Source organism: Lepidochelys kempii, chromosome 1 (genome assembly GCF_965140265.1).
Source record: "Lepidochelys kempii isolate rLepKem1 chromosome 1, rLepKem1.hap2, whole genome shotgun sequence".
Lineage (NCBI taxonomy): Eukaryota > Metazoa > Chordata > Testudines > Cheloniidae > Lepidochelys > Lepidochelys kempii.
This window is the reverse complement of record NC_133256.1, coordinates 10,643,650-10,662,466: the sequence shown is the minus strand read 5'-3', so window position 1 is coordinate 10,662,466 and position 18,817 is coordinate 10,643,650. Positions and strand designations below refer to the sequence as shown.

Genomic DNA, 18,817 nt, shown 5'->3' with positions numbered 1-18,817 from the left:
AATCCCAGTTCCCTCAGCCTCTCCTCATAAGTCATGTGTTCCAGACCCCTAATCATTTTTGTTGCCCTTCGCTGGACTCTCTCCAATTTATCCACATCCTTCTTGTAGTGTGGGGCCCAAAACTGGACACAGTACTCCAGATGAGGCCTCACCAATGTCGAATAGAGGGGGACGATCACGTCCCTCGATCTGCTCGCTATGCCCCTACTTATACATCCCAAAATGCCATTGGCCTTCTTGGCAACAAGGGCACACTGCTGACTCATATCCAGCTTCTGTCACCCCTAGGTCCTTTTCCGCAGAACTGCTGCCTAGCCATTCGGTCCCTAGTCTGTAACTGTGCATTGGATTCTTCCGTCCTAAGTGCAGGACCCTGCACTTATCCTTATTGAACCTCATCAGATTTCTTTTGGCCCAATCCTCCAATTTGTCTAGGTCCCTCTGTATCCTATCCCTGCCCTCCAGCATATCTACCACTCCTCCCAGTTTAGTATCATCCGCAAATTTGCTGAGAGTGCAATCCACACCGTCCTCCAGATCATTTATGAAGATATTGAACAAAACCGGTCCCAGGACCGACCCCCACTTGACATAGGCTGCCAACTAGACATGGAGCCATTGATCACTACCCGTTGAGCCCGACAATCTAGCCAACTTTCTACCCACCTTATAGTGCATTCATCCAGCCCATACTTCTTTAACTTGCTGACAAGAATACTGTGGGAGACCGTGTCAAAAGCTTTGCTAAAGTCAAGAAACAATACATCCACTGCTTTCCCTTCATCCACAGAACCAGTAATCTCATCATAGAAGGCGATTAGATTAGTCAGACATGACCTTCCCTTGGTGAATCCATGCTGACTGTTCCTGATCACTTTCCTCTCATGTAAGTGCTTCAGGATTGATTCTTTGAGGACCTGCTCCATGATTTTTCCAGGGACTGAGGTGAGGCTGACTGGCCTGTAGTTCCCAGGATCCTCCTTCTTCCCTTTTTTAAAGATGGGCACTACATTAACCTTTTTCCAGTCATCTGGGACTTCCCCTGTTCGCCACGAGTTTTCAAAGATAATGGCCAATGGCTCTGCAATCACAGCCGCCAATTCCTTTAGCACTCTCGGATGCAACTCGTCCGGCCCCATGGACTTGTGCAAGTCAAGCTTTTCTAAATAGTCCCTAACCATCTCTTTCTCCACAGAGGGCTGGCCATCTATTCCCCATGTTGTGATGCCCAGCGCAGAGGTCTGGGAGCTGACCTTGTTAGTGAAGACAGAGGCAAAAAAAGCATTGAGTACATTAGCTTTTTCCACATCCTCTGTCACTAGGTTGCCTCCCTCATTCAGTAAGGGGCCCACACTTGCCTTGGCTTTCTTCTTGTTGCCAACATACCTGAAGAAACCCTTCTTGTTACTCTTGACATCTCTCGCTAGCTGCAGCTCCAGGTGCGATTTGGCCGTCCTGATTTCATTCCTACATGCCCGAGCAATATTTTTATACTCTTCCCTGGTCATATGTCCAACCTTCCACTTCTTGTAAGCTTCTTTTTTATGTTTAAGATCCGCTAGGATTTCACCGTTAAGCCAAGCTGGTCGCCTGCCATATTTACTATTCTTTCGACACATCGGGATGGTTTGTCCCTGTAACCTCAACAGGGATTCCTTGAAATACAGCCAGCTCTCCTGGACTCCTTTCTCCTTCATGTTAGTCCCTCAGGGGATCCTACCCATCCATTCCCTGAGGGAGTCGAAGTCTGCTTTTCTGAAGTCCAGGGTCCGTATCCTGCTGCTTACCTCTCTTCCCTGCGTCAGGATCCTGAACTCAACCAACTCATGGTCACTGCCTCCCAGATTCCCATACACTTTTGCTTCCCCTACTAATTCTTCCCGGTTTGTGAGCAGCAGGTCAAGAAAAGCTCCCCCCGTAGTTGGCTCCTCTAGCACTTGCACCAGGAAATTGTCCCCTACGCTTTCCAAAAACTTCCTGGATTGTCTGTGCACCGCTGTATTGCTCTCCCAGCAGATATCAGGAAAATTAAAGTCACCCATGAGAACCAGGGCGTGCGATCTAGTAGCTTCTGCGAGCTGCTGGAAGAAAGCCTCATCCACCTCATCCCCCTGGTCCGGTGGTCTATAGCAGACTACCACCACTACATCACTCTTGTTGCTCACACTTCTAAACTTAATCCAGAGACACTCAGGTTTTTCTGCAGTTTCGTACTGGAGCTCTGAGCAGTCATACTGCTCCCTTACATACAGTGCTACTCCCCCACCTTTTCTGCCCTGCCTGTCCTTCCTGAAGAGTTTATAACCATCCATGACAGTACTCCAGTCATGTGAGTTATCCCACCAAGTCTCTGTTATTCCAATCAGGTCATAATTCCTTGACATCACCAGGACCTCCAGTTCTCCCTGCTTGTTTCCAAGGCTTTGTGCATTCGTATATAAGCACTTGAGATAACCTGCTGATCACCCCTCATTCTCAGTATGAGGCAGGAGCCCTCCCCTCACAGACATTCCTGCCTGTGCTTCCTCCCGGTATCCCGCTTTCCCACTTACTTCAGGGCTTTGGTCTCCTTCCCCTGGTGAACCTAGTTTAAAGCCCTCCTCACTAGGTTAGCCAGCCTGCTCGCAAAGATGCTCTTCCCTCTCTTCGTAAGATGGAGCCCGTCTCTGCCCAGCACTCCTTCATGGAACACCATCCCATGGTCAAAGAATCCAAAGCCTTCTCTCCGACACCACCTGCGTAGCCATTCGTTGACTTCCACGATTCGACGGTCCCTACCCAGGCCTTTTCCTTCCACGGGGAGGATGGACGAGAACACCACTTGCGCCTCAAACTCCTTTATCCTTCTTCCCAGAGCTACGTAGGTCACATTTAGGACAAGTCATTAATAGACGAAAATTGCCCAAAAGAGAACACAACTCAGAGCTGAAGAATGATAGAAATCATATGTAGGCTGACCATTCCCTATTGGGCTATGTGGCGATTAACTTGTGTGTTTCTGAGAGTATATGGACTATATTATGCTTGTAAAACATGCCACTGATCTGTGAATATCAGAGAGATGTACGTAAATTACTGCTGGGTAAGTCATACTATGCCCCTTTTGAGATGTGTCAGATACATGTATCTGTACTAATGCACCTTTTGGAGGGCACACATCCTGCCATAGGTACAGTTGTGGTGCAGAGATGGCATCTTCTGAGATGAGGAAGTTCCATATTTGTTGCTATACATGTGCAGATCTGACTCAAACCCTGAGAAATGAAGGGCACAGTAAAGATGTTCTCAACTCACATAATATACTAGAAGTTTGAGTATTAGGTTAAGCAGGGTGGTTTATCTTCATTGTACTTTTGGGGATAAGCATATAGACAATGTATCTACTTTTATAGCTAGCTCTGCACAAAAACATTTACTGTTTAAAATACGTTAGTGCCTTGCAACGAGTACGCAACTTAGTGAAGCATACTGAACCAATGTGGCATTTTTATGATGCACCTTTGACATCAAAAATTGTGACTCCACTATAAAAACAATTTTAACCTCCTGCATAGTTTCCAGAGCACACACTTGAAACCACGCTATGTTTACTCCATTCCTGTCCAGAGAAACTGCCTGTGCCAGTTCAGTTCATGGCCTGAATGTTGGTTGACACCTGCTCTGGTTTCCTCTTTCTAGGTCTCTGAGCCAATAAAATCACACATGATCTGTGAATACCTGATGCACAGCCTTATTAGTGTACATCTTTAATCTGCAAAACAGTAAGAGGAAAGAGGCTCATGTATAAAAAGATCATGCTTTGATTTTCCTTTTATAGAAATGACCATGATTTTCCAGGACACTGCAGGCGAACTCAGGATTATGTAATGACGGTGTGCCAGGGATACCAGTAAAGTGACCACTCTTATGAATATTTTATTCAAATCTTGAGGCTCAGGCTGTTTAAATGTCAAAGAAGTCTGGATAATAGAGAGAACTTTGAAAACATTATGTACCTTGGTGCTGTGAGTTTGTTTGGCAGCCGATTTTATTCTTGCATTAGTAAAAGTGTGAAAACAGTTCTAGACTGCACAATTACATGTTCAGAAAAGTGACATTGCACATACTTTTGGTGCCTGTGCAGTAGAAGGTTTGCGTGAAGCCATGAGTCTTGGTGTGTGTTATGCCTTCTGAATTCAGATTGATTACAATAATCTGCATGGACTGTAGAGCAACCCTTTCTACTCTTTCTTTCTGGGCATCCTTTCCTTGGCAACAAGGGAAAGAAGGTCAACATTTCTCTCCAATACACTATGATGACAATTTTGACAGTATAAGTCCCCTAGCCCAGGCTCTCTAAATATCTTGAGCATAGGAAAATAAGTCCCTAGTTGTATAGAATTGGGGGCAGGAAGTGGTAATTGGTATGGAAGCATTAAACTAGGAATAATCATAAGAGGCAAGAAAGGCTGATTATATTATTGCTAAGGAGTTCCATCCTTGTCATGAATAGGAATATAATATCTTGAGGGTCTGGTAAGAGACACAAGAGGCTGTGTTGCTTTGATGGTAAATGGGTTTAGAATATGAATGGAAAAGATATATTCTGGGTAGAATCCTGCTTTCAGTATAAATTACCTATCCCGTTGGGATATTCTTGGAGGCAAAAATAACAAAGCTTATTTAACTGTTCGGCTTTTAAAATATGTTTTCAATAAGGCCTCATACTGATGGGGTGATCAGTTAACTATGAAAGGAAGAGAACTTCAATTTGCATTTCATAGCTCAGATCCTATTCTGGAATCTCCTTACTTTTTATTATTCTATCACATCAGTGTCAAAAAAGCCACAGGGTGGTAGATGCTGCCAAAGCATATAGGAATGCATGATTCCTGTCTGGAAGAGTTTCTGATCCAACTTAAGAGAAGATGGAGCAAGCGAATGCAAGAAAGAAAAGGAGGGAAGGGAAGTCAAGAATAAATGTTTGTGTGGTTATGCAGACTGGATATGTGCAAAACTTAATGGTTCTGAGTCATTTAAAAAGTAGTTAAATGTTTAAAGTAAACAAATATCAGGCAACACTGGCTGTTGCTCAACTTGCAGGTCATCAGAAATGGTCTTGAGAAAGGATTTGAAGGAGAGCATATGACATAGATCAGTTCATACTATGTTGAGGCAGAGTGGAAGAAGGCATGGAGATGCAGAAGTTGACAAATGGGGGGTCAAAGCTGGCATTGTTGGTAGATCAGAGGGGCAGAGGATGAACTGGTAAGAGAAGACCAGAGAAGCATGGAGGAGAAGACTTGGGAAGGGCCTTGAAGACTGGAAGCTGGAGCCTGATGTGGTGAAAATCTGAATTCAGTGTTTTTAAAATTTTTTTATATGGCTCAGCAAAATTCAGACACCTGGCCCGTGATGCCAGGCTTCAGGCTGAAATCTGAGCTGCAGCCTCCATTCAGTAAAGATCACCAACCTGTCCTTGGACAGACTCCTCCTATAGTGCCTTTGCCTCCTTCCATGTTGACAGTCAAGTCCCTCTACCTGCTCATCTACTCTCTTATATCACCACCATTTTGGGCAGGAAGGCAAAAAGCAGCTCAATCAGGAGAATGGATGGTGGCAGAGGCACTTAAGAGGCTGGGTAGGGGGTATTTGCCAGCTGCCATGTGAGAAGCGGGGCGGGGGGGGAAGAGAAGGAGGGGGGTGGTGTTGATCTTCAGTAGAAAGCCACACCTGCAGCTTATATTTGTGTCTCTGAAGTTTGATGAATTCTGAAAAAAGCCTAAAACAAAGCTAGAGTTCAAAACTGACATTCTGAATATCCTAATCAAGACCACACAAAAATGCAGAAACCCCATTGTTTCAAGCTCTGCAGTTCACCTTTATATGAATTCAATCTACATTTAGAAAAGTTTGGTTTTACCCATACTGGTCACAGGTGCTGAACTTGCACTGTAATTCCTATACTGTTAACTGAAAGGACCTTTATGTTTAAGGGCCCAAATTTGCTCCCACTGTAGTAAATGGCAAAGCTTTTGTAAACATTAGGGAGAAGGACTGGGTCAGAACTTTGAAAATCTGAAAAAAATACTAACCTTTTTTTCCCTCTTTATTTACAAACTTCAACCAATATCCTATGGTATAAAACTGACATCCTTCCTTGTTACAGAAGCTAATTTTGTCATTGGTTTACATACCCTATAGTTATGTTTTCATCCTTGCTAAATTCCAGTGGAGGAAGGAGAGGGATGATCTTGTGGTTAAGGCACTGGACTCAGGATAACTGGGTTCAATTCCCAGCTCCGCCACAGACTTTCTGTGTGACCCCTTTGCAAGTCACTTTCTCTTGGGCTCCATCCCCAATCTATAAAATGGGTACAATGCTTCTTTTCTGCAACCCTTTTGTCTGTCTTGTCCATTTAGATTGTAAGCTCTCTGGGGCAGGGACTTTCTGTTACTAAGTGCTTAGATAGTATATAGCACAATCGGGTGAGGCCTGCATGCTTACTGTAATATAGAAATACTACTGTTAATGCTAATAATAAAATACCCCTGGAATTAACCTTGTTTAAAGTGAGAAAAATGACTAATTCAACACTATTTGGTTAACACCCTTCCTTATTATTATTAGTCATTTCTAGAACTGTAGTGGCTGAAAGGACTCATTCAGGCTTGAGTTTTTATGTTCTAACTTTAACTACTCATTTAGTAGCTGGATAAAGAGGAGATTCAAACAGTATTTTATTATTTATGAAGCCAAAGTTGTGGATCTCTCTCTATGTATTTGTAAATCACCAAGAGCGTTCCCCTGAGGAATTTACTGCCTAAGGTCTGATCCTGTGAAGACAGGAATCCCCTCAGCCCTCACTGATTTGCACTGGTGTTGCAGATATTCAGCACTTCCCAGGGGTGCTCAGCATTAACCATTGATTCTTTCCCAGTGAATTGTGGGAGAACTTGTTTGTCCATCTGGGCACATCGTGGGATTTGTGGGAAGGCACTAGAGAACCACCAGCACTCAAATGATTTAGCCGACGTCCTTACTGCAAAATGATGGGTTACCAACAGGAGTGAAAGCTGCACCCCCAGCCGAACCAGCCAGCCTGAGTTTAAAGCAACATCAAACTGGGATGTGAGATCGTGTATGTGGACAGGAAGTGGGTTAGGGGCAACAGCTGAGTAGAGAGCAGTTCTTCAATTTCCATCCCACCATCAACCTCAGCCTGGACCAGTCCACAGAAAAGATCCACTTCCTGGACACTACGGTGCTAATAAGCGATCACATAAACACCACCCTATACCAGAAACCTACCAACCGCTATGCCTACCTACATGCCTCCAGCTTTCATCCAGACCACACCACACAATCCATTGTCCACAGCCAAGCTCTTCGGTACAACCGCATTTGCTCTAACCCCTCAGACAGAGACAAACACTTACAAGATCTCTATCAAGCATTCTTACAACTACAATACCCACCTGCTGAAGTGAAGAAACAGATTGACAGAGCCAGAAGAGTACCCAGAAGTTACCTACTACAGGACAGGCCCAACAAAGAAAATAACAGAACGCCACTAGCCATTACCTTCAGCCCCTAACTAAAACCTCTCCAACGCATCATCAAAGATCTACAACCTATCCTGAAGGATGACCCATCACTCTCACAGATCTTGGGAGACAGGCCAGTCCTTGCTTACAGACAGCCCCCCAACCTGAACCAAATACTCACCAGCAACCACACAACAGAACCACTAACCAAGGAACCTATCCCTGCAACAAAGCCGGTTGCCAGCTGTGTCTACATATCTAGCACAGCAGCACAGGAGCTAGCAAACAGAGCTGTAAACAGGGGAGTTTGAGTGGGAGTTTGAAAGGGGAGTTTGTCTTGTGGTGCTTGTGTGGGGTTTGGTTTTGCTGTGGGTGGTGGTGTTTTGGTGTGGTTTGTGTTTCCCAGATTAACAGGATTTAGGTGGGAAGGCTATGACAGATTCAGAGGTGGCAGTGGGAGTGACCCATGTAGCAGATGACACAATGAAGATGACTGGATGTGGAAGCTGTGGTATGTACATGATCCTGGAGGGGGCACCTGGTAAGAGTTTTGTCTGCATGAAATGCCGTCTGATAGAGCTGATGGAGGAAAAGATCCAAGGTTTGGAGATGCAGGTGGAAAGTCTGGTAGAGTTTAGGAAGGGGTTTGAGCAGATTATGGAGCAAAGACATGAGGTATCTGAAGGGAAAAGCTCAGACTTGCAGATGGAAGCAGGACTAGGGAATTCTGAGGGGAGACTGGGTGAGGAAAGTGGTCAGTGGAAGCATGTGACTAAAAGAACTAGGCAGAGGAAAAGACGGGCTAGTGAAGGAGAAATAGAGCTTCAGAATAGGTTTGCAGAGTTGGAAAATGAAGAAGGGGCTCAGCAGGTAGTCACTGAAGGTGACAGGGCAAGGAAGAAGAGAAGAGCGGTTAGTCCTATAGGAAAAGGGGAAGAGTTAATGGAGATTACACCAAATATGAGCCCCAGGAGGATACAGGATGGGTTAAAAAGGATTACAAGGGAGAATGGGAATGGAAAAAACTTGCAGCCAGAGGGAACAGGGGATAGACTGGAGAATAGCATGGTCACTAGGAAAAGGCAGGTCTATGTGATTGGGGACTCTTTATTGAGAAGAATAGATAGGCCTGTAACCAGAGCTGATCCAGAAAATAGGAGGGTGTGCTGTCTTCCAGGTGCTAAGATACGGGATGTAGACCTGAGGTTAAAAAGGATTCTAAAGGGAGCGGGAAAGAATCCCCTAATTATCCTTCATGTGGGAACAAATGATACGGCTAGATTCTCACTGGAAAGTATTAAGGGAGACTATGTTAGGCTGGGGAGGACGCTTAAGGAAATTGAGGCTCAGGTGATCTTTAGTGGGATTCTGCCTGTTCCTAGAGAAGGGCAACAAAGGTGTGACAAGATTATGACTATCAATAGATGGCTTAGGCAGTGGTGCTATAAGGAGGGCTTTGGGATGTATGGCCATTGGGAGGCATTCATGGATAGAGGACAGTTCTCTCGGGATGGACTTCATCTGAGTAGGGAAGGAAATAGACTTCTAGGATGGAGGCTGGCACAACTGATTAAGAGAGCTTTAAACTAGGAATTTGGGGGAGATGGTTGGGAGATGTCCAGGTAATCTCCACGCCAGAATTTAGCATAGAGTGGAAAGAAAATGAAGTAAGAGTGGATACAGCTGTAGGTAGGAGGAAGGGCAGTGTAGATACAAGTCTAATAGGTTATACTGGTAGTAAAATAACCGTGCCTAATAGGGTACAGAATGTGAGTGAGGCCAAACAGCAAAAATTAAGATGTTTGTACACTAATGCAAGGAGCCTAGGTAACAAAATGGAGGAACTAGAGTTACTGGTGCAGGAAGTGAAACCAGATATTATAGGTATAACAGAGACCTGGTGGAATAGTAGTCATGACTGGGCTACAGGTATTGAAGGGTATGTGCTGTTTAGGAAAGACCGAAATAAAGGTAAAGGTGGTGGAGTAGCACTGTATATCAATGATGAGATAGAATGTAAAGAAATAAGAAGCGATGAAATGGATATGACTGAGTCTGTCTGGGCAACAATTAAATTGGGGAAGAAAGCTATTAGAGCCTCCCCTGGGATAGTGCTTGGGGTGTGCTATAGACCGCCGGGATCTAATTTGGATATGGATAGAGCCCTTTTTAATGTTTTTAATAAAGTAAATACTAATGGAAACTGTGTGATCATGGGAGACTTTAACTTCCCAGATATAGACTGGAGGATGAGTGCTAGTAATAATAATAGGGCTCAGATTTTCCTAGATGCGATAGCTGATGGATTCCTTCAACAAGTAGTTGCTGAACCGACTAGAGGGGATGCCATTTTAGATTTGGTCTTGGCGAGTAATGAGGATCTCATAGAGGAAATGGTTGTAGGGGATAATCTTGGCTCAAGTGATCATGAGCTAATTCAGTTCAAACTGAATGGAAGGATTAACAAAAATAAATCTGCAACTAGGGTTTTTGATTTCAAAAGGGCTGACTTTCAAAAATTAAGGAAATTAGTTAGGGAAGTGGATTGGACTGAAGAATTTATGGGTTTAAAGGTAGAGGAGGCCTGGGATTATTTTAAATTAAAGCTGCAGAAGCTATCGGAAGCCTGCATCCCAAGAAAGGGGAAAAAATTCATAGGCAGGAGTTGTAGACCAAGCTGGATGAGCAAGCATCTTAGAGAGGTAATTAAGAAAAAGCAGAAAGCATATAGGGAGTGGAAGAAGGGAGGGATCAGTAAGGAAAGCTACCTTATTGAGGTCAGAATATGTAGGGATAAAGTGAGACAGGCTAAAAGTCAAGTAGAGTTGGACCTTGCAAAGGGAATTAAAACCAATAGTAAAAGGTTCTATAGTCATATAAATAGGAAGAAAACAAAGAAAGAAGAAGTGGGACCGCTAAAAACTGAGGATGGAGTGGAGGTCAAGGATAATCTAGGCATGGCCCAATATCTAAACAAATACTTTGCCTCAGTCTTTAATAAGACTAAAGAGGATCTTAGGGATAATGGTAGCATGATAAATGGGAATGAGGATATGGAGGTAGACATCACCATATCGGAGGTAGAAGCGAAACTCAAACAGCTTAATGGGGCTAAATCGGGGGGCCCAGATAATCTTCATCCAAGAATATTAAAAGAATTGGCACAAGAAATTGCAAGCCCATTAGCAAGAATTTTTAATGAATCTGTAAATTCAGGGGTTGTACCATATGATTGGAGAATTGCTAACATAGTTCCTATTTTTAAGAAAGGGAAAAAAAGTGATCCAAGTAATTATAGGCCTGTTAGTTTGACATCTGTAGTATGCAAGGTCTTGGAAAAAATTTTGAAGGAGAAGGTAGTTAAGGACATTGAAGTCAATGGTAAATGGGACAAAATACAACATGGTTTTACAAAAGGTAGATCGTGCCAAACCAACTTGATTTCCTTCTTTGAGAGAGTAACAGATTTTTTAGATAAAGGAAACGCAGTGGATCTAATTTATTTAGATTTTAGTAAGGCGTTTGATACTGTGCCACATGGGGAATTATTAGTTAAATTGGATAAGATGGGCATCAATAGGAAAATTGAAAGGTGGATAGGGAATTGGTTAAAGGGGAGACTACAACGGGTCCTACTGAAAGGTGAACTGTCAAGTTGGAGGGAGGTTACCAGTGGAGTTCCTCAAGGATCAGTTTTGGGACCAATCTTATTTAATCTTTTTATTACTGACCTGGGCACAAAAAGTGGGAGTGTGCTAATAAAGTTTGCAGATGATACAAAGCTGGGAGGTATTGCTAATTTAGAGAAGGACAGGGATACCCTACAGGAGGATCTGGATGACCTTGTAAACTGGAGTAATAGGAATAGGATGAAATTTAATAGTGAGAAGTGTAAGGTCATGCATTTAGGGATTAATAACAAGAATTTTAGTTATAAGCTAGGGACGCATCAACTAGAAGTAACGGAGGAGGAAAAGGACCTTGGAGTATTGGTTGATCATAGGTTGACTATGAGCTGCCAATGTGATATGGCTGTGAAAAAAGCTAATGTCGTCTTGGGATGCATCAGGAGAGGTATTTCCAGTAGGGATAAGGAGGTTTTAGTACCGTTATATAAGGCACTGGTGAGACCTCACCTGGAATACTGTGTGCAGTTCTGGTCTCCCATGTTTAAGAAGGATGAATTCAAACTGGAACAGGTACAGAGAAGGGCTACTAGGATGATCCGAGGAATGGAAAACTTGTCTTATGAAAGGAGACTCAGGGAGCTTGGCTTGTTTAGCCTAACTAAAAGAAGGTTGAGGGGAGATATGATTGCTCTCTATAAATATATCAGAGGGATAAATACCAGAGAGGGAGAGGAATTATTTAAACTCAGTACCAATGTGGACACAAGAACAAATGGATATAAACTGGCCACTAGGAAATTTAGATTAGAAATTAGACGAAGGTTTCTAACCATCAGAGGAGTGAAGTTTTGGAATAGCCTTCCGAGGGAAGTGGTGGGGGCAAAAGATCTATCTTGCTTTAAGATTAAACTCGATAAGTTTATGGAGGAGATGGTATGATGGGATAACATGGTTTTGGTAATTAAATATTCATGGTAAATAGGCCCAATGGCCTGTGATGGGTTTTTAGATGGGGTAAGATCCAAGTTACCCGGGAAAGAATTTTCTGTAGTATCTGGCTGATGAATCTTGCCCATATGCTCAGGGTTTAGCTGATCGCCATATTTGGGGTCGGGAAGGAATTTTCCTCCAGGGCAGATTGGAAGGCCCTGGAGGTTTTTCGCCTTCCTCTGTAGCATGGGGCATGGGTCACTTGCTGGAGGATTCTCTGCTCCTTGAGGTCTTCAAACTACAATTTGAGGACTTCAATAGCACAGATATAGGTGTGAGGTCTTTTTTAGGAGTGGTGGGTGAAGTTCTGTGGCCTGCATTGTGCAGGAGGTCAGACTAGATGATCATAATGGTCCCTTCTGACCTAAATATCTATGAATCTATGAATCTATTCAGGGGACACCATCATAGGGCCTAATCACATCAGCCACACTATCAGAGGCTCGTTCACCTGCACATCTACCAATGTGATATGTGCCAGCAATGCCCCTCTGCCACGTACATTGGTCATACTGGACAGTCTCTACGTAAAAGAATAAATGGACACAAATTAGATGTTAAGAATTATAACATTCAAAAACCAGTCGGAGAACATTTCAATCTCTTTGGTCACTTGATTACAGACCTAAAAGTTGCAATTCTTCAACAAAAAAAGTTCAAAAACAGACTCCAACGAGAGACTGCTGAATTGGAATTAATTTGCAAATTGGATACAATTAACTTAGGCTTGAATAGAGACTGGGAGTGGATGGGTCATTACACAAAGTAAAACTATTTCCCCATGTTTATTCTCCCCCGCCCCCCCCCGCAACCCCGACTGTTCCTCAGATGTTCTTGTCAACTGCTGGAAATGGCCCACCTTGATTATCACTACAAAAGGTTCCCCACCCCCACTCTCCTGCTGGTAATAGCTCACCTTACCGGATCACTCTCATTACAGTGTGTATCGTAACACCCATTGTTTCATGTTCTCTATGTATATAAATCTCCCCACTGTATTTTCCACTGAATGCATCCGATAAAGTGAGCTGTAGCTCATGAAAGCTTATGCTCAAATAAATTTGTTAGTCTCTAGGGTGCCAGAAGTACTCCTTTTCTTTTTGCGGATACAGACTAACACGGCTGCTACTCTGAAAACTGAATCAGAGATTAGCAACAGAAGCTAAGTGAAAGAGAGTTTCGGGGATGGATTCTGAGCAGAATATCATTAAGATTCTTCCAGATTTCATCCAGAATATACATAAACAACACAAAAAGTAATCTTGTTAAACAATAAGGGGAAATTCATGCCCACTCATTACAATCAAACTCTAAGTTTGAGTCCTTGAAGCATCCTATAACCGAGAGGCTTCTTTGATATTTATTTATATTACGATCAGGAATGAGTTACTCTGGAGAGTAAAAAGAGTGCTTAGCTGAATGCAAACAGCTTGCATTCAAGTCATTCATTAATTACAGAAATAGAAAGTCAAATCAAAGGATACCTGACCCTAAAAACTTCTGAAAGCTCCAGAGAAGGAGAATTTTTAATTACTTCAGGGAAACAATGTTTGTAACACTGGTAAAGAAAATTTTACTCCTAAAAATAGGCTAATACATGGAGAGCAAACTTCAGAAAAAATAAATACTCAAATCAGCAATCGCAGGTGTAGTGACAATACTGTAAACATGTTTGCCAATTTCAGGTAGTTTATTACTTCAGGGCCATTAGGTTCTGCCTGTTTTTGTTCTGTTTAGCTAAGCAAGATGTTCCTTGTTACGTAAACGTTCTGTTCCGCGTTGGTTTCAAAGGGAGAGGAATGACCACATTACTTCTGCTGGAAGTGGTAGCAAATAGCCCATCTGTTGCAATACCAAGATCTGCACCAGTGAAACTAACACTGATTTCTTGTGTTCACTGCGAGATGCAAACAATATTTAGTCCCCATAAAAAAAAAAGAGACACCCTAAAAATTTCTGAAAATTATAATGCCCCTATTCCCTAACAAAGCAGAACATCGCAAGCAAATACGTTTTTGTGCATAGAATTTTGAAAACACAGCAAAAGCACCCAATTTTCAGAGCTAGGTATTTAAAGTTAGGCACCTAAATTCATACTAAGACACATAAGTAGGAATGGTCTGATTTTAAGAAGTGCTGAGCACCTGCAGATCTCAAACTTCAATGGAGTTATTTCTGGTTTGCCCCTAGGGGACAGGAGAATCAGATCCAGTGACTACATAGGCAAATACAGCAGCTATGATATATGCTAGAATACCATAACTAACACAGCCTTGAACACTGGAAACTGGTTTCACTGAGAGGGGAAATGTTCATCATGAACAACAAGGTTCGCACCTACCCTTTTTGAAAACTGCTATGGGATCTCTTATGTAAAACCTGAAAGCCAAAGAAGGAGGAAGGAACTTCCATTTAACATCTTCTCTGGGAGGAGGGCAGTCATTTAGATAGGACTGTAAAAGATTAAGAGTTCACCATACTTACTTTATTAGCTGTGGCAGATGGGCAAGAAGAAGAAATATTGAGCATTCTCATGGAGACTTCCAAATGTTGGGGTGGAAGAAAGAAGTTAGGAAGGACAATAGGATCTGGCCTGAACAGAGCTGTTAAGCAATAACATTTTGCAGTGTTTTACAATGATAGAAAACTCTGTAGTTATGCATTTAGATTCAGCATCATCACAGAAGCTGCTCTTAATGGATCCATGATTTTCTAAATAATCCTATTTATTTTTAATCTCTGAACGTTAGATAATTCAGATCACTCAGCTCTGCTGCATATTTCCACAGAGTACAGAACATTAACATAATATGACACTCCTGTAGATCCTTATTCTGAAAAATCCAACATGCTTTACAAAAGGTGATATGTGAAATATAGGTATTACTTTGACCATTACTGAAATGTGGCAATTCTCTTTAATTAATTAAAACAATAAAGTTATCTAAGTCTCTTTTAAAATGGAATCATACAATCTGGGTTGGTGGGGACCTCAGGAGGTCATCTAGTCCAACCCCCTGCTCAAAGCAGGACCAATCCCCAATTAAATCATCCCAGCCAGGGCTTTGTCAAGCCGGGTCTTAAAAACCTCTAAGGAAGGAGATTCCACCACCTCCCGAGGTAACCCATTCCAGTGCTTCACCATCCTCCTAATGAAAAAGTTTTTCCTAATATCCAACCTAAACACCTCCCACACTTCAACTTGAGACCATTACTCCTCGTTCTGTCATCTGGTACCACTGAGAACAGTCTAGATCCATCCTCTTTGGAACCCCCTTTCAGGTAGTTGAAAACAGCTATCAAATCCCCCCCTCATTCTTCTCTTCTGCAGACTAAATAATCCCAGTTCCCTCAGCCTCTCCTCATAAGTCATGTGCTCCAGCCCTCTAATCATTTTTGTTGCCCTCCACTGGACTCTTTCCAATTTTTCCACAACCTTTTTGTAATGTGGGGCCCAAAACTGGACAGAGTACGCCAGATGAGGCCTCACCAATGCCAAATAGAGGGGAATGATCACGTCCCTAGATCTGCTGGCAATGCTCCTACATATACAGCCCAAAATGTTGTTAGCCTTCTTGGCAACAAGGGCACACTGTTGACTCATATCCAGCTTCTCATCCACTGTAAGCCCTAGGTCCTTTTCTGCAGAACTGCTGCCTTTTCTGAAGAACTGCAGAAAGGAAACATGGCAAGCTGCAATAGTGCACACCAACATCACACAATTGTTGGCAAGAAGTGAAAAATAGCTTTCAGTTCAAGCTGTTCAGAAAAATGCACGTAGGCAGGATGTAATTAGCCAGACTGAAATGCGATTGAGACACTGTGATTAATACGCCTAATCCCTGCACAAAGTGTCATGGGAATTAATGGCCACAAATGGTCAGGAACCAATTACAGATCACTTGACTGATAGCAGAACAATGCTTCCTAATAACGCTGCTGGGCCATCAATTCTGGTTTAAGAGGGAAGAATGCTACATACTGAATCCCCACTTCCTACAGCCCCTAAGTATTCCCATTCAAATAATGGCCAGGTCCAAATTGTGAAGTCTCCTGGGATCACAACACAAGGTGGTACTGGCTTCAATAAAACTAAATTTGATAATTTTGACAATTCCAAAAGTAATACAAGTTAGGACTAAAACTGTGACCCTAATCCATTCAATTGTGCCCAAGTATTACAACACATGCAGTTTGTAAGATGACCCTTAATTGGGGGACTATTGCTAAACCTATGCACAACAGAGTTGTTCAAGACACAATTTTCCAGTTAAAGAAAGCTGCATCCAGTTTGCTCCATGTAGTGTTTGGGAAGATACCGGTGGAAGGGGTGGAATTGATCATGTATTAATTGCCAACTGTAATTGAAAATTAAGTTTTTGATTAAAATGGACTAACCCTCTGGTTAACTAACACTAATTTGCTTACAAGTGACAGACCAACATGGGATCCCAGTGTTCGGGGATCCATCAGTTTCCATCCAGCTTTAACATTAATTTAAATTAATCAGAAAAAATGGAACAGTTTAAACAAGAAGCATTTTGCCAGACAATGGCTGAAACAAGAGCTTGAAAGTTCACACATAAAAATTGGTAAAACACACAATTGTGGTTAGGTTGAATCCTTGCCTGTTAAGTTTTACACCAGCAGATTTTTTTTTTGCGGGGGGGATTGTAAAAGTGAGAGGTTTAAAAGGAAAATGTAACCCAGTCATAGTGGTGATCACCAATTACGTTCTAATAGAGCCACTCACTATTTCTTAGCGTGCAAACTGCACTTGATGAAAAAGACAAAAAAGGATACAACACAATACTAGATTTCACAGACTTTTCTGACTCTTCAGGCAGGTCCTCATGGCTCTCATCAGAGCAGTTCCCGCTATTTCTTGTAGACTCTGACTGCGCAGATAAATTCTGAATATGCATCCCTTCATCAGACTCATTTCCTTCCTCACCTTGATAGTCTGCATCTAAATACTCACTACTTTCCTCCTTTCTTTCTCTAGCAATGGTCTTGACCACACCAAAATCTCCACTGCCTGGTAAATCCAATGGTTCTCCAGATATTGCATGAAACTCTTGGTCTTGTTCTGCTTCTTGGGCTTCAATTGCTCCATTGTGATTGACATTCTCTTTTTCTAATGATCCAACATTTGCTTGATGCATTTTGGGTAAATGTGCAGGCTGAAACCTCTCTGAATCAGTTGCTTCAGTATCGCTATTTGGACCTTCAACGCTTTTTTTCATTACACATGCAGCATTCTCTTCAATATAGGGACTAGCATAGGATCTAGCAGTGCTGGGCATACTTGGGTGGCTGTTCTCTGGTATACTGGACAAAGAGCTACTTCTTATACTCTCTCCTTTTTGTAAATATTCAGTAGCCACTGAGTATTGGTTCTCATTTCTCAAGTCTATTGGCTGTCTGTCAGGACCCTGCTCCCCTTCAGATACAATGCTGGACCAGGGACTGGTTTTGTCAGTTACAGTAGTTATTTCATTCAGAGTCCTTGGTTCTATGACATCCTCTTCATACTCTTCATCGCTGTTGGACCGGATGACATGTGTATCCCCCTCTGTCTGGATGTGGTCCAATGACACAGGATGCTCATTTTCAGTGACTGCTTGGTCTAGAAATTCATAGAGCATACCTCTCCTAAATGCAGACCTTCCAAGAGAGAATACAGGTGGTGCATCTGTGTGGACATTTGGCGATTCCATTCTTGATTGGTCTTGGTGCATTTCAGTTCTCACTGCTCCATCCTTTTGATCTGATGCAACATGAAGGGCATGTTTAGTGCCTGAATTTCTGATATTGTCTTGAAGCACATTTGAAGATTCTTTGGTATTTTTCGTTATAGTCTGCAAATCTGATTGATGGTAAACAGCATCAGTACATACAAGAGATGAAGGCTTCAACTCTGATTGTTACTCTTTATAACTACAGTAGTGCTATAGCTGCACTACTTGTGAATAACCACATATGCAGTGAACAACTAAAAGAGCTAAATATGTAAAGCTTGGGTCAAATAAAAATGGGGACAACTGGAAGGGGATGGTGCTTGATAACAGTTCACAAATGTCAGAAGGGCGCAAACACTGAGAAGGGGAAGGAATTTGTTTAGGGTAGTGTAAGGCAGAATAATGAAAAGCATTGTGATGAAATTGAGGAAGAGAAAAGTTGACTATGAGGAAAAGTTTCTACACTTTTTTACTCACTGACTTTGAGGCCTTTTAGTGGAACAGTCCCCCAAGAGAAACTGAACAGCCTCCATTGCTGGGACATTTAAAACCAGTCTGGACAAAAACCACCAGCAACAAGGGAACAATCCTACATTGGACAGAAACAGGAGATGGGAACTAGATACTTTTTCTATCAGTAGCTTCGACAATCCTATGGAACAGGGCTAGAGGACATAGCTCTCACTGACACTCTTTAGTTTTGCATATCTGATGGTAATCTGCATGCTTCTATCTATTTCTATATTAAAAATCATATGAGAACCCACTTACATGATTGTCAAATATTTATACTAACTGAAAGGCACTAGAGAACACTGATTGGTTACAGTGCAATAGTTGCAAAATATATATATTTCAATATTAAAAATGAAGAGTTGCATGTGTCCTCTATATAAGGTAGGAAGCAGGGGAAAGGAAAGGTTGATTGGC

General features: G+C 42.3%; 1 protein-coding gene across 14 annotated transcripts in view; it reads right to left on the bottom strand.

Annotated features, from left to right (window-relative positions):
* The window catches only part of C2CD3 (C2 domain containing 3 centriole elongation regulator), a 97,532-nt gene that overhangs the window by 14,521 nt on the left and 64,194 nt on the right, over window positions 1–18,817 (bottom strand). For 10 of the 14 annotated variants that reach the window (XM_073334400.1, XM_073334329.1, XM_073334337.1 and 7 more), the window contains 2 exons: window positions 16,950–18,015; window positions 14,631–14,739 (listed from right to left, as the gene is read on the bottom strand). The exons of 2 other annotated variants lie outside the window; for them this stretch is intronic. In XM_073334400.1, the coding sequence (XP_073190501.1) occupies window positions 14,631–14,739; window positions 16,950–18,015 (1,175 nt within the window). Of the gene's footprint in view, window positions 1–2,552; window positions 2,857–14,630; window positions 14,740–16,949; window positions 18,016–18,817 lie in introns of those variants that run through there. 2 more of the 14 variants (XM_073334370.1, XM_073334420.1) reach the window with 2 other exon arrangements.